At 40.9% G+C, this 16,791-nt stretch overlaps 1 protein-coding gene across 5 annotated transcripts in view; it reads left to right on the forward strand.

Annotated features, from left to right (window-relative positions):
• The window catches only part of RHEB (Ras homolog, mTORC1 binding), a 60,418-nt gene that overhangs the window by 29,220 nt on the left and 14,407 nt on the right, over positions 1-16,791 (forward strand). For 3 of the 5 annotated variants that reach the window (XM_043541598.1, XM_043541600.1, XM_037891133.2), the window contains exons 3-6: positions 3,145-3,212; positions 11,344-11,426; positions 15,968-16,024; positions 16,129-16,176. In XM_043541598.1, coding sequence (XP_043397533.1) covers positions 3,145-3,212; positions 11,344-11,426; positions 15,968-16,024; positions 16,129-16,176 — 256 coding nt within the window. The remainder of the gene's footprint in view (positions 1-3,144; positions 3,213-11,343; positions 11,427-15,967; positions 16,025-16,128; positions 16,177-16,791) is intronic. The other 2 variants (XM_043541599.1, XM_037891134.2) reach the window with 1 other exon arrangement.

The raw sequence follows: 16,791 nt of genomic DNA on the forward strand, positions 1-16,791 counted from the left end.
AGGATAGCTCTGTTATGCATTTGCGAGGAGTGTAGTAGGAAATATCTTGGCAGAAGCCTAGAAAGAGGCAGAAACAAAGGGTTTGGGAGCATGAATGAAGAATAGATAAAATTCAAGGAAGGGGTGCAGAAATAATAGCTCAACTTTTGAGAGGCAGCTTCTCTTTTTAAGAATAGCTAACAGCCCTGTACCTTTGTGGGGATAGTTTGCCATTGTCTTTTATATCTCCACTCAAGGATAATCCTGCTGAGCTATAAACCCGTTTGAATATATGCATTCTGTGGCACTCTTCTTGTGGCACAGTCAGTAACAGTCCACCCCCAAATGTGCCCTATGTGTCAGCAGCTCATATACATTCTATTGCCTGCCAGTCTTCTCTTGCTTATGTTGCCGCCAAGTGCTGTCACCTGTGATGAGATGGCAGTTAATTTGTCTGGAAGCCGAAAGACTAAATGCCCAAAAAACCTTCTCCTCCTTCCCAATCTGAGGGATTGAGCAGATATAAAGTGAAAGCTTTGTGGTAAATAATCTAATGTAACAGTCTGAATATCTTCAGTTTTAGAGTCTTGATCACAAGAGCAACCTAAAGTACTGTTAAGAATAAATGTGTGAGCAAAGGAATAGTAAGCATTCTGGACATGTTATTTCGGTGCTGAATGCGTTAGCAAGAAAATCCAGCTGATGTGCTTATCGCTGTTCCTGATCTGCCTTCCGCTGGCCAAAAGTGTTGGGAGTCCCTTACCAGCTACGAAACCTTCTGTCTTCCTCCTTGACAACCTCCACAATGCAGTCTCTTCACCTCTGCCAATATAAACTTTGAATATTAATTTTTGTGCTTTATCTTAAACTAAACAATGAATACTGCAAAGGCTCTATTATTTATTTTCATGCTTTGTTAGACCTGTGAAGGTTTATCTCTCCAAAGGCACTGCATAATTGCCATTAGTAGTAGTGAAGCTTTTAACATTATAATTTGGGTGCCTCCTGCTCCTGATGCTTAGTAACTGCTCCACTGCATGTTTCCCTTCTTAGTCTTTACCATTGACTTTTAGTAGTGATGAACAGTTCCTCATTTAGCATGCATATTGGGTTTCTAGAACACACCCGAAAGAGATGCCATCAGTTTTTACCCCTTTGAACTATGTAACAGCATGTATGGAGATGTTCTAACATTTTGGAGTCATTTGACTGGACAGAGCTTTGATATGGTAGGTAATAGTGCTATCCCCTTCCAGTTTCTGGACCTCTTAAATGTGTTAATGTGGCCTTCTTGTCTAAAGGGGCTTGTTTTTCCATCTTACTAACTTGACCCAAGAATCTTGAAAATTGTGATTTTGCTCATTAACACTTTTTGAGGTAGTAGTGTGTTTTCATCAATACCCTAATACTTTCTCATATAGAGCAAGAACATAACTGCTATCATTTTTTAACTTGGAGCTCTTCATTCCAGAAGAAAGCTAGAATAGTACTGGGCATGGTGTAAGCTTATTGAGACACACACCAGTAACTTATCCAGACAGATACCTCCAATTTATAGACATGTCAAAAGACAGACATACGCCCTTTATCAGAGGCCGTATCTACTCATTATTTCTTAGCTGGTTGAGGCTTTGTCCGGATAACCCTCATCCATGCCCCAATCTGTACAATACACATACTGTGGCTATGCATTTGGAGGTTACCTAGTAGGATTAGTTCGTATATGACATAAAACCCTGTTCATACTAACTACTTGATCTAAATTCCTCAATAGGGTGCTTAGATTCTGCAGCTGTCCAGTACCCTTATTGGCAATTCTGCAGTGGCTTTGGATAGATAAACCTCCACAAGTTTAACAAAACACAAAAATGAATAATAGAGTCTTTGCAGTATTCCTTGTTTAGTTTACAGGAAAGCACAAACATTAATACTGAAAGTTATCGCCTTCAATGCACTGCAAAAGTTTATACTGGCAGAGGGAGAGAACTGCATTGTGGAGATTGTCAACGGGGAAGCTAGAAGTTTTGGACTCCCAAAACATTTGGCCACTGGGAGGCAAGTCAGGAAATGTGTGCTTAGCATATCAGCTTAATGTTCTTGCTAAAACATTCAGCACTAAAATAGTTAACCTTAAGGTGCTGTTTGTTTATGACTTTCATCCTTTCAGGAAATCTATGCTGCTTTAAACATTAGATGACCTAAGTCAAAATTTCAGTCCATAACATTGTAATAACCCTAGAGGCATATCAAGAGTGTTGAAAGCTAGGGTGTACATTTGGAAAGTACAAAGACTAACCATCTGGGCCAAAACAAAAAGCTTTGAAATTGGCTCCTTATGTTCTCAGCATGAATGTGGTAGTAAAATACTGGAGGCAACTAGCTTATATTACACTTACTATAACATTACTATGCTAATATACACTCACAAAAACAAAAAAGAAAAAATTGAGTTGTGGCTTCCATATAATCTTCTGCTTATAATGTGCATTGGCATTTCTTGATAAATAGTGTTTTGATTTCCTCTAATAGTACTAAATGTACTTCCTGATTAGGAACTGAATGTGCTGCGATAACTGCAGCAAGTTAAAAGTAGTGCGACATCTTCAAGTCAGAATTTCTGTGGTCCTGTGTGCAGTTTGTTCACAATAAATCACTGCTGTTTTTAATTGCATTGTGCTAAAAACATTTTTTTGATGTTTTGCTTCATGGTGAGTATTCAGATCAGGAAAACTGGATTTAGAGAATGAAGACCCCATGTTAAATCTTAACTAACTTTGACATTGACTTGCATTCAGGTAACTCTTAATGTGAAAATCCAGTTAGGTCTACAATTTGTCCACTAGTTTTTATCTATTTGAAAAGTCTACAATCTTAAAGTGCTTTAAACATAAAGAAATAACTCTTATGAGAAATTCTGCATCCAGTGTGTGCAATTCCAATTTTCAGAAGTTTTAAATTAATAATTAACATTAATGTTCAGTGTATGCAATATATTAACTGGATACAGAGCACCCCAATTTAATCTTTTACTCCCTCTTTAAAAACTTAAACTTCAGATTGTTCCACTAGAGTTCTCTCCACTAATTTCTGGTCTGATATCAGTAGACTTCGAGTATAAAGCTATTCAGTTTTAATTCTGAAGTGCATTTCTCTTGTTTCCTCTAGCTTTTACAAAACTGATCACAGTAAATGGGCAAGAATATCATCTTCAGCTAGTAGACACAGCTGGCCAAGTAAGTGACCTTTGTTGTCTGAACCATTCCTTCAGAATGAAGACATGTGTTGTTGCTACTCCTGTAGGATTAGATTGCTATTGTCCTGTGTTAAGCAAAACACCACAATTGATATATTTGAATAAAGGGGGTCTGAAGACCTTTACACTTTGCTTACAGCACTAAACTAGTATTTGCTAATTTAGCAGTAATTGAATTAACTTCCAATGTGATACTATCAAGTAGTATAGTCCCCCAAAATTAGTAGAGATGTGTTCAGATTGTTTGGGGTTAATAGAGAGGGGCTATTAAACATTGCTAAAGCAGTGTATTGTAGTGGTGTTTTTGTTTTTTTTTTTTTTTTTAAACTAGTGTTTGGAAAGTGAATTTGGCTACATCAAACAAAATACAAAAAAATGGTTACATCAATGCGTTACTTTTTAATGTAATGTGCTAGTAATGCCTGTTAGCATTCTTGATTGCATTCATTTAATACAGAAGGGCTAAACTGATAGAACCTATTATTGCAGACTCCAAGAACCAGCTGCCATAGGCTATGCCTAACCAAAATGAAGGTGGGCGTGATTTTATTTGTAACCGGTGATGATAATCACTGACATTCATATTTCTGTGGTGCTCATGAATGAATGCCTAGTGGGCATTGACAAATATGCTGGATCCTGCAACTAAAACAGACTACTACATTTTGTTAAATCCCAGAGAGTAGGTGGGTTGCTTGTGCACACGGTCTTGGAGATACAGGGAATATTCCAGGAGGTTTTGAACATAAATGGTCTATGAAACAGTCATTTAGCTTGATGATGATAGGGACTCTCTGCAAAATTTAGGTTCCATAAAGAAATACTCAAGCATGTGTGGATGCATGATGCTAATGTAATCCCATGGCTGTGTATGTATATATTTCATGATTTTGTATTTCTAAGGATTTAAATTCAGGACAAGATTATGGAGAGTTTGCCCTTTGCCTTTTTATTATATGGCATCTCCACTACGGGCACTAATATCACTCACTCATAGTTCTGTCACTCCTGTGTGTGGTAGGGTTTTAGAGCAGCATGAGCAGTGTTACACAATTTCTTCATCAAGAAATAGTTCCCAATGGTAAGTTGTGTGTCTGTAGAACCAGTTCCCATGCAGCACAGAGGGAAGGGGTTTTATGCAAGGTACCTCCTGGTGCCAAACGGAGTTGAGGTTGGAAACCCATCCTAGACCTGAGGCTGCTTACTCACCACCTATGTGGAGGCACAGAAATTCAAAATGATGACGTTTGCAATGATAATTCCATCATTAGAGCAAGGAGATTGATTCTCAACCCTTGACCTTCAAGATGCATATTTCCACCTCGCTACCCACCCATCCCACAAACAATTCCTCAGTTTCATTGTTAGCCATGAGCACTTTCACTATGGAGTGCTCCCCTTGGCCTATCATCCAGACTGAGGGCCTTTTCGAAGGTTCTCTGTGGTAGCAGTGAAGCGCTGCAGGAAAGATATCTTGGTTTCCCCTTACCTGGATGACTGGTGCTGAAAGGCCATTTCCTGGAACTGATGTCTTAGGCAACTTCTGAGGCCATAGACCTCTTCCTTGAATAGGGCCTACAACTCAACATACAAAAAATCTGTTTTGACCCCTGTGGAAAACTTAGAGTTCATAAGGGCACATCTTGATCCAGTGACAGCAAGAGCCTACCTTCCTCTGCACAGGTTTGTGGCTCTTTCCAACATAAGAAACACAATTCAGCTCAGCCCCCAAACCATGGTCAGGAACTGTATTCAATTACTGGGACAAATACAGCCACCACCTTTGTTACAGAACATGCCAGGCTTTGACTGCCGTGCCTTCAAGGATGGCTTAGAACAGTCTGTTCATCCACCAGACAGTCTAAATATGCTTCTTCCCGCACCTACCTTTGTAAAACAATGCCTTGACTAGAAAGACCATCACGGCATGTGCAGAGCAGTTCCAGTTACACGTCCTCACCCAATCGTCAGAACGACAAATGCATCTCTGCTAGGGTGGGAGCACATATAGACACTTACAGGATTCAGGGCAGGTGGTTGTCACAAGAGACAGTGACAACCACCTGCCCTGGAACTCCTGGAATCTCAAGAGCGGTCTCCTGGAACTCAAGAGCAGTCAGATATGCCTGTCTCCAATTCCTATCTCTAATCAGGGGCAAACAAATAAGATCATAACAGATACTATATCATGCGTGTTTTACATCAACTGCCCAAGAGAAGCAAGATCTCCTTCCCTCTGCACTGCGGCTGTCAGGCTTTGGAACTGGTACATAAAACCAGATCACCATCATAGTTACCTATTTGCAGGCATGTTCTGAATCCATGGGAGACGCACTCAGCAGACTCTTCTTCTAAGACCATGAGTGGGAAATAGACCTCCCCCCCGCCCCAATGTATTACACCACGTATTCAGTCAATGGGGCACCCCTCAGATAGACTTGTTTGCCACAGAGTCAAGTAAGAAATGCACCCGCTTTGGCTCAAGGGATGGATTGGGTCACCATTCCTTGAGGGATGCTTTTCACCTTCATTGGTCATCAACTCTACTGTACGCATTCTTACCAGCTCCCTTAATAGCCAAAGCAATGCTCAAAATAAAGACCGATAGAGCCAGTGTCATTCTAATAGTTCCAACTTGGCACAGGCAAATGTGGTTTCCTTACAGGATAGAGCTGTTTGCTCTCAGATTACTCTCCATGCTGCTCCCTCTCTTTCCCAGAAGGGCAGGAAGATGAAGCATCATGAGATTGGGATGAAACCTCTAAAAGCATGGTTGGTCGATGGCTCACAGGATTAGAGACAGCCTGTTCGAAGACGTAAAGAGTACTATTACACAGCAAGAAACAATCTACTCATTACCCATATTCTCAAAAATGGACACAATTTGTCAGCTGGTATGACTAGACAGATTCCACCAATGATCACATCACTTCCAGATATACTGGGATGTGCCTTAACTCTGAAAACCTCAGGTCTATCAGTGGAGCTCTATACAAATCCACCTGGCACAACCATCACGGCTTTCCACCCCCAATAAAGGTTTATTCTATCTTTGCCTATCTGACCACAGTGAGATTCCTTAGAGGACTGAGAAACCACCAGAATAACATCCTACTCCAATATGGAAACTTAATCTGGTCCTTAAATGCCTCACAAGACTGCACCTTTGAACCTTTGACTACCTGCTCACTGCTCCATTTGCAGCGAAGACAGCATTCCCGATAGCCATTACATCAGCACGACACATTAAGAAATAGGTGCCTGGATGTCATCACACACACACACCCCGCTACAGTGTGTTTTAAGGATAAGGTCATGCGGCACTACCCCAAATTCTTACTTAAGTTTCTTCCGATTTACATCTCAGTCAGCCCATTCACATGCCTGGCTTCCACCCCCAAAGCGAATCTACATAGTCAGGATACACTGTTGCACACCCGGGATGTCAGGAGAGCTCTGGCCTTCTATCTAGACAGAACAAAGACCTTCAGAGACACTGACAAGTTATTCATTCTCTAGCACAGGGGGCAGCAACCTTTGAGAAGTGGCTTGCCAAGTCTTCAATAATTTAAGGTTTCGCATGACAGTAATACATTTTACATTTACAGGAACCCCGGGTGGACAGCTGGCTGAGCAGGGCTGGCAGCCGGGACCCTGGCTGGCAGGAGCTGGCGGACAGAACCCCAGACTGGCAGCGGGCTGAGCAGCTCAGCGCGCTGCCAGTCTGGGGTTCCGTCTGCCACCCACGCTGCTGGTCTGGACGGACGGAACCCCGGGCCGGGACCCCAGCTGAGTGGGGCCAGCGGCGTTCTGAGCTGCTCAACCCACTGCCGGTCTGGGGTTCCGGTCGCCAGCCTCTGCCGGCTGGGGTCCCAGCTGCCGGCCCGGGGTTCTATCCACCCAGGCCGGTAGCGGGCTGAGTAGGGCCAGTGGCTGGGACCCTGGCTGGCAGCAGAGTGCCACTAGAAATCAGCTCACGTGCCACCGGTTGCCAACCCCTGCTCTAGCAGATAGGTCAAAAGAGTCAGCAGCCTCTCACCAGAGGTTTCCCAAATGGCTATCAGGCTGCATTAGCTCTTGTTACCAGTCTCGCAACATTCAACCACCTTTGGTTATAAGCATCCATTCTACAAGGGTTTACTGCCACTTCAATGGCCTTTCTCAAAAATGTGCTGTTTATTGAAATCTGTAAAGCTGCTACTTGGGCATCTATATTCATAAACTAGGGAAATGCACCTAGATGGAGCTACTAAAGTTGAGTGCATAACTGGTTGGGAAAACTGTTCCCAGAGAATAGTTATCAGTTCATAGTCCAGCTGGAAGAGCATATCAAGTGGGGTCCTGCAGGGATCAGTTCTGGGTCCGATTCTGTTCAATATTATCATCAATGGTTTAGATAATGGCAAAGAGAGTGTACTTGTAAAATTTCCGGACAATGCCAAGCTGGGCATGTTTGCAAGTGCTTTGGAGGGTAGGATTAAAATTCAAAATGATCTGGACAACCTGGAGAAATGGTCTGAAGTAAATAGGATGAAAATCAATAAGGACAAATGCAAAGTTTTCCACTTAGGAAGGAACAATCAGTTGCACACATACAAAATGGGAAATGACTGCCTAGGAAGGAGTATGGGGGTCATAGTGGATCAGAAGCTAAATATGAGTCAACAGTGTAATGCTGTTGCAAAAAAAGCAAACTTCATTCTGGGATGTATTAGCAGGAGTGTTGTAAGTAAACACAAAGTAATTCTTCTGCTCTGTGCTGATTAGGTCTAAACTGGAGTATTGTGTCCAGTTCTGGGTGCCATATTTTAGGAAAGATGTGGACAAATTGGAGAAAGTCCAGAGAAGAGCAACAAAAATGATTGAAAGTCTAGAAAACATGACACGTGAGGGAAGATTGAAAAAATTGGGTTTGTTTAGTCTAGAAAAGAGAAGACTGAGAGGGGACATACCTTTTCAAGTACATAAAAGGTTGTTACAAGGAGGAGGAAGAATAATTATTATTGTTAGCCTCTGAGGATAGGATAAGAAGCAGTGAGCTTAAATTGCAGCAAGGGAGGTTTAGGTTGGACATTAGGAAAAACTTCCTAACTGTCAGAGTGGTTAAGCACTAGGATAAATTGCCTAGGGAGGTTGTAGAATCTCTGTCTAACCTGCTCTTTAAAATCTCCAATGATGAACTCCTCTCAGGAATGGTCTAGACCAGTGGCTCTCAACCCGTGAGCTACTTGCAGCCCAGTCAGCACACAGCTGCAGCCCATGTGACACCTTCAGGGCCATACAGGTATGTATATTGTGTGGATGCAGCCCACATAACACATGGAGAACTGCATATGTGGCCCACAATGGTAAATAGGTAGAGAACCTCTGGTCTAGATAATGCTTAGTCCTGCCTTGAGTGCAGGGGACTGGACTAGAAGACTTCTCGAGGTCCCTTCCAGTCCTACAACTCATGATTCTATATATACATTCACCAAACACTATGCAATAACTCATGACTCTGCCTCTGCCTCTGATACTGTGTTTGGATCAGCTATTCTTTCCTTTCTACTGGACTTGACTCCGAAGCCCCCTCCATCTTAGAGGGCAGTGCTCGGTAGTCACCTTGGGTGGTGCACCGATAGGGATACTGCTGGAAGAAGAAATAGTTACTCACCCTGTGCAGTAACTGTGGTTTTTTAAGATGTGTGTCCCTATAAATGCTCCTCTACCTGTCCTTCCCCTCTGCTTCACAGTTCTCTGCCATGGGACTTTGTTGTAGAGAAGGAACTGAGGGCAGTTTTTCCCACACAGGGCTGCATAACAGCTCTGGGCATGAGACTGACTGACATGCACATGTGGGCCAAACAGACACTGCTATGAGAAATCTCCAGTCAAAGGCACAGGGAGTGTTAGTGCACCTAGAGTGTAGCACCCATAGGGGGACACATCTCAAAGAACCACAGTTACTGCACAAGGAAAAAAGAAAAGGAGTACTTGTGGCACTTTAGAGACTAACCAATTTATTTGAGCATAAGCTTTCGTGAGCTACACCTCACTTCATCGGATGCATACTGTGGAAAATACTATTTTCCACAGTATGCATCATTTTCCACAGTATGCATCTGATGAAGTGAGCTGTAGCTCACGAAAGCTTATGCTCAAATAAATTGGTTAGTCTCTAAGGTGCCACAAGTACTCCTTTTCTTTTTGTGAATACAGACTAACACAGCTGTTACTCTGAAAGCTGCACAAGGAAAGTAACTATTTCTTTTGGTGCTAATATTTTTGAGTTTCTCATTTGCTATGCTGGCCAAATGGCGCTTCCCCACACCTTGCTTGAGTGGTGTTGAACAGTATATTGCAGGCTAGTGGACCAAACATCATGATTTTTGGTCATTTTGTGTCAGGAGCTGGGTAACTACCTTTCCTTCTCTTGCAAATTGCAATGTTTGTAGAAATCAGAACCCGCCTTCCCAAGAACACTAATTCAGTCTAAAAAGAATACCATAACTCAACCAATTCCCCAGCCAACACAACCTTAAACAGAGTTCATTCTCAAGGTTGAGGTTCAATCTCAGTATCACACAGTTGAAACTAATTCTTAATTAAAATAGCATTGTCTCACCAGTGGTTATTTTTAAACCTTTCTTTCCCATGGATTTTCTTTGAGTTTTCTTTGGCTTCGGTGGGTTGGAGGGGGGAGATCTTGTGGGTAGATGTTGAAAAGCACTGTAAATGCATTAGCACAAGCTTTGCTCAGTTGTGTTTACTTGCCCAATAGACCATGGGGGCTGCTTAGATGGATACATACAACGTAGCAAAGATTATAGTAATAACTGCAGATTCACACACACCACTTTACACCAAAAGTAATTACTGGGCTACGTTATGCTGTTAGTTGGCAAACTTCTTAAATGTTAACTTTATAATTCCAAAAAGCATCTCTCACAAGCAAATAACAGCCAAGCAGACAATTGTGAAAGTGTGGATTAGAAAGGGTTGAGATAACAACTATCTCAATACAGCACAGGATTTGATACTGAAACCTGTAAAGCTGGAGGGAGTGAAGTGATGGTGGGAGTACTGTGAAAACAAGAGCTTTGGTTAAAAGGTACTAGAGAGTGTGGGGCAGGTGGTGATACTTGTTACCAAAGCTATTCCAATTGATAGAAATCCTGTGGAATGCCAAGTACAGTCTAATGCTTCGTTCGTACATCCACCATCTTTCTTGCACTTACTATAGAAGTGATCCAAGCCATTTACTTTACAGTCAGTAACCAAGCTGCACGCTTATCTGATATTCGAGCAGTGGTGGGGGCTTTGCCGCACATTAGAGCTGAATATGAGGCACAAGCGAAGACAAGTTCTGTCTAGCTTCACCATGCTAAAAAGTTGTGAAGGTGTGGGAGGACTAGATAAAGGGTCCTTTCCCACTTGCCCATTAGGAAAGGGGGAAGGAAGGTTCTCCTGCGTCATATAGGCTGACATGTGGAAGTCAACAGTCTGAGCAATTGGATTGACTGACGAGATGAAGTGATCTCAAACTAAACTTTAAATCTACCATCAGAACAACATCTATATAGAATTTAGAAGTGGTCAAAGTTTTTCCAAGATGTCTATTTTTAAGAAATGTTGAGTGGAGGTAGAGGAAAGACCTAAAACTAAGCATTTTGATATCAAAACATTCCATTTTGAAACTTTTTGGAGTAGAATGTTTTGATTTGTTTTGAATTTTATTTTACAGTATTAGAAAATGTCAAAATTGAAACAAAACATTTCGACCCGAAACGCTCTTCTTAATTTTATTTTGTGGGAAATTGTGAAATTCTTTTTGTTTAGCGTATATATGGGGATGGGGAGGAAATCTACAGCTTCTTATCCCCAGCTTACTTGACTTTTTCCGAATGTCCATATGTAATCCTTAAGGAACATGCAGCCTCCACCAAGAGGCCTGCCATGGAGTCTGATTCACCTGTATTGACATTGTTTTAAATCTTTGCAAATGGTGTTCTCGCAATTCCTGTCTTATAAATATGGTCAATGTTTAAAACTGCTGGTGATCTACTATCACTAAGTTTCTCACTCTTGTGGCAGTAACTGTTTTTAAAAATACCATTTTCCTTCCACAGGATGAATACTCCATATTTCCTCAGACATACTCCATAGACATTAATGGCTACATTCTCGTTTATTCAGTCACATCAATAAAAAGGTAATAGTTCTTCTTTGTGTGTATTCTTATGAGTAAGCTTATGAGACTCATGTGGCTTCAATCCCTGGCTCTGCCACAGACTCCCTGTATGCCCTCGGACAATTCCTTAATATCTGCCTCCATTTCCCATCTGTAAAATGGGAATAACAATTCTCCTCCCAATAGCATTTTGAAAATATCTTTACTGTACCTAAGCAGCTTGCAAACTACAAGTAAAGATAGAATCCAGATTCAAGTGTATTGGTTGTGAGCTTTGAGTAAAAAGATGATCAAACTTAAGTCTTCCTAGGGCTCCTCATTGTGGTATGTGAGTACAAAGAGGCATAAATTGAAACATGACCTAGAATGCTGGGGGCACTGCATGTTTTCTGACTTTTCTCCTTGGGTCAGAACTCATGTGAACATAAGAACCATATTGTTGGTTCTCTTTCCTCTTCGCTGTATGAACTTAGGCTGTGTCAACACTACGGCTTATTTTGGCATCGCTTATGTCATGCACTGGGGTGAATAAATCTTCCCCCATCCCCCAAGCAATGTAAGTTACACCAACATAAACACCGGTGTTGACAGCACTATGTCGGTGGGAGAGCTCCTCCTGCCGACATAGTTACCGCTGCTTGCAGGGGCTGGAGTAAGTAAGCCAACGGGAGAGTACTCTCCTGTCTGCTTCAAGTGTCCGCATTAGCAGCACTGAGTGACGCAGCTGCACTGGTGTAGTTGCTCTGCTGTAAGCTCTGTAGGGTAGCTGTAGCTGTGCTCTCAAATAGAGCTGATTCTTCTTGGTCATTTTTTTTTTTGTTGTTTTTTTCCCTCCCCCTCTGCCTTGCCCACCTGTCCAGTTGACTGGTAGAAATTGCCTGTTCAGTAAGGAAGCTCAGTGCTATGAGCTGCCAGGCAATTGACAGTGTATAGGAATTTGGCTTGTAAGCTGCTTTTTTATTTGCAGTATTGAAGGACATGTCTTACTGTAAAATAGCTTCTCAGAATAGCTATTCAGCTTTCAGAGTTTGAGTTAAGATCCTTTCTGCCTTGAGGCCCAGCTTTCTTCTAGGTAATCTCTTTACTGGAAAGAAGCACATTAACCTCTTTATTAGGTTTTTGTACAGTCATTGGCACCGTATTCTATTAATCTCCTTCCTTTTTTGGACCCCTACATTCTTGTTTCTATAAATTTGGTGGGTTTTAGTGGCAGGATTTCTTTTTAAAGTTACCTTGTACAGCATCTGCATATCAGTGGAAGAGGAAGAGTTAGCACTTTAAAAATAGTAGCTGCCTTATGTAAGCTACTGAATAAGTAAAATCTAAGAACCTTCAAGTTGTTTTTAAAAACAGAAGGTACTGAGCGACCTCTCTTCCTGTTCAGCACATAGGGACACTGTGAAAGAACACAGTTGCTTGCATTCTTGACAGGTACTGGAGTGTCTAGTATGTTTGTCCTAATCTGAACTCTACTGGGCTGCTCAAATACTCTTATGGTTGCAAATTACCTTAATACATAAAGTATATGCAGAGTAGCTTCGTCAGATCTACTCAGTGAAACAAATTAACATTCTGTAGTATTGAGGAATAATGCTAATGGGAGCATATGTTTTAGACAGGTGCTTCTGTCGCTATTTACAGGATCGTTCACAGTAACAGGTGATGAAGATAAGACTTGAGTCTTAAGACTGTGAAATAATTATAAAGCACCCCCATGTACAAACTGTCAAACAGCACAATCTTGGTGATAGCATTCTCTCCTCCTGGGGGAGGCACTCTGGCTTAATTTTAAGCCAATACTTGAAAGCCTGGGGATTTTTGGGACATGGAGTCTCCCATCTTCTTGGACACTAGTTCAGATCTGGGCTTGGCTAGCAGCATGGTCCTAAGTAAAATGAGTTGGTTGTCTCAATCTGAGTCCACTTCAAAGGGACAATTGCCTGCATCTGCGACAGTGTACTGAAGATGTGAAGTTCCCTTATTTGTAGTTTCACCTAGAGACATGGATAGAGTAGCAACAGAACTGAATCTCTGCTGCTAGAGTTACTACCTTTCAACCAGAGTTGAGGCACTTTGATGACCTGGAAGCTTCCACTGATTGTCCTATACCTGATCTGTAATAACTAGAGGATTTAATTCTGTAACTCTGGCTACACTTCTCTATTATGTAGTGCTGCAAAGTCAAGCAGTCAGATGAAAAATAGAACTTTGTCCTGCCTGACAGCTGTTGGAATGCCACTGTGGAAGAGTCAAATTCTAGTGTAAGCTTAGCAAAGAACTCCAGAATGTATTCAGACTGCCCTGGGTCTACATCTACATGTTCTTTTCTAGTGGTTTTTTGTTTTTTGTTTTAAATGGCTTTTTATTTTACTGCGTGGTTCTTCACTTCAAGTAGATTTCTACCTTTTTAAGGTGTCATATCCTGTTCTGTCCTGCATCCAGACTCTCTAAACAGTAGAACATATCATATAACACCACTCTCCGATTGCCTAAGTACTCTGGAAAGCCAAAGAGGCTTTGATTTGTCTTCTGCTTGCTTGTTGGTTGCTACTCCAGTCTGACACAAGTTTGTTGTTCTTGGTTCATATAGCTAGGTCACTGGCTATATATTGACATAGGAACTGAACATTTGAGTACTGATACTGTAGGATACTTGTTATTTTTGAGTACTTGTTACTTTCCACTTTCTCCTCTATATTGAGTGACTCAAGTGCAGTGTTTGTCAAATGGGAATTCATAAAAATGCTCCTAAAGAAGCAAACAATGCCCTACTTCTCTAAACTAGTCTTAAATTTGCTCACAATCAAGGTTATTGAAGGTTTCTCATTCTGGTTTACTTAATTAAATTCCTAATTTGTATCACAGAGTAGGTTCCATTTCTAGTGAGCAATAACATGCATTGTAACCCACTGTATACCTCCTTAATGAATCCTCAGTTACTGTCAGCCTGCAGAGAATAAATTGTGGCCCTACAGTTACCTTGTCTTTTAATTTGGAACTTCGTTAATTCCACTTGCTAATGTAGGAAATCTGTTCATAAGGTAGTAAAGATGAAGTGATGTGAAAGATCAGTGTAATGCTACCTGGTCCACTGACACTTCTGTTTTGGGTTTATTGGCAATTGTTTGGTCCATTATAACAATCATTAGAGTTCACTGTCTCGGTGTACTTCCATGTTTTTTGTGTTTTCATTGTCTCTTGCAATCTCCTTCCCAAATGTCTACAGGCTGGCTTTAGTCCTTACTGATTTAGGCAGGAGAGTGCATACCTAACTGTGGGCCAGATTCTATAGTCTGCTTGTGGTCAGCTGTCGGGGGAGGGGAGATGGCTTTAGGCTACTTTTGTGGACCCTGATTCTTGACTAGTTTGACACCAGGCTGGTTTCCTCATGCAGATTAGACCAGTCTTGTACAGGGAGGTATTAAAGTCATCTATCTTTGTGGCATGTATTTAATGCAAAGCTGTGCTTGAAGACTCAGGCCCTTGGAATTTGAGCTCTGATTAAAATGCCACGTAAATGAGCACACTACTTATGGCAATAACCTTTTGAAAGTCAGAACCTACCTTACTTACCCTACAAATAATTTTTAATTGCAATATTTGTGTCCAGTCCAGGTTTATACATGATGTCCCTGTTATAATTGATCAAAGTTGTCTGTCAAACTCTCATAGCTCAATTACTCCAAATGTAATAAAATGGTTGCCATTGCACATCACTGGCTTCATTTGCTTACGACCTGCTTATTCTGCATGGTTCTAAATATCCATTAAGTTAGCTGGGTGTGAGGCTTCCTGGCACCTCACGGTATTGCTTCTGACCTTAGTCACTCAAGGCTTTGTGTACAGACTTTGTATTAGCACCCATAATTGTAGTATCTGAACAAGCAATGTTTCTCATACAACCTGACAGCTCAGTTTGTGCTTCTCTTGACTTGGAAAGTCACAGTTCAGGCTTTTTCTTCGTTTTCAAGTGCATAAATTCTGAATGAAATCACTTGAATTCTATTTTAATTTTGAAATTGAGTATTGTCCCAATTTAAAATGAAAAGTACTATGAATTTCAGCAAAGCACTACATGCTTAGTATTTCTGTTGTACCTTCCTTCTTAGTGCTTGTTTGGTTTTGAAGCTGTACTTTTAATTTAACCTGGTTACCCAGACTTCCTGCATTGTGCAGCTAAATCTTATTACACATTCTGCCTAAAGTGTACCTACAATCCAAGCAGATGCATCAAACATCCAAGTAATGCTTAAGGCATGTCTTTCTCCGTCTTGATTCATACACTTGCAGTGCCCTTTATCTAAAGGGAAAACAAGTATATTAGACAGGATTATCTTGGACTATGTAAGAATATTGTTAGATGGACTAGTGTTTTATGGAGTTCTGGCCCAATTTGTCTTTTCGTACAGGAATCAGTAACACATTTAGAGCATCTCAGTTTTATAGCTAAAGTGAGAATAAAGCTTAAACACACAGTCTACAGGTGGAATTAATTGCTTGTGTATTGGGTATTAAGGCTAAACATCAGAGTGCATGTGTGATTTCATCCCTTTATTTTGCAGTTTTGAAGTGATTAAAGTTATCCATGGCAAGTTATTGGATATGGTGGGAAAAGTCCAGTAAGTAGTAACACTTTCATCTCATTTCATTGCAGGTATATTACTAGTACTTTGTTCAATATGCTATAACAGCTGTTCTAAAAGTGGTTCACTTTTTTTCACAGAATACCCATTATGCTGGTTGGAAATAAAAAAGACCTGCATATGGAACGGTATGTAAATACAATATTTTTTCTGAAAAATTTAAGATACCAGAACAGTTCTCCATTGCAACATCACTTGTAACAATTTCAATGCAATTTTCTTCTTAGGAACTAAATTATAGGTATGTAATATTCCATAGCTTAAAAAGTTAGCATAAGCTAACCTAATTCTAAATTAAACTAAGTTATCATAACTAAGGTACTGTGGACTTGAATATGGAACTGAGAGCCAGGAGCTACTGAATTCTAATCCTGACTCTCACTTTGGGGCAAGTCACTTAACCTCTCTTTCATCTACAAAATGGAGTAGTTGCATGTTTACTTCATAGGAATGTTGTGACAATAACTTTAAAGCACTATATAAAATGGAGTTATTCTAAAATATTGTAAAAATGGAAAGTAAGTATTGCAAGACCCAAATTTTACTTGAACATGTTTTTACTGCATGCAAAGCAGTTTAATACTTCATAGAGCATGAAGTACTGCAGGGAAGTAACTGCAGTTGCATGGCAAATGCTGGTTTCAGAGTAGCAGCCGTGTTAGTCTGTATCCATAAAAAGAAAAGGAGTGCTTGTGGCACCTTAGAGACTAACACATTTATTAGAGCATAAGCTTTCATGAGCT

The sequence above is a fragment of the Chelonia mydas genome, chromosome 2 (genome assembly GCF_015237465.2).
Source record: "Chelonia mydas isolate rCheMyd1 chromosome 2, rCheMyd1.pri.v2, whole genome shotgun sequence".
NCBI classification, from domain to species: Eukaryota; Metazoa; Chordata; order Testudines; family Cheloniidae; genus Chelonia; species Chelonia mydas.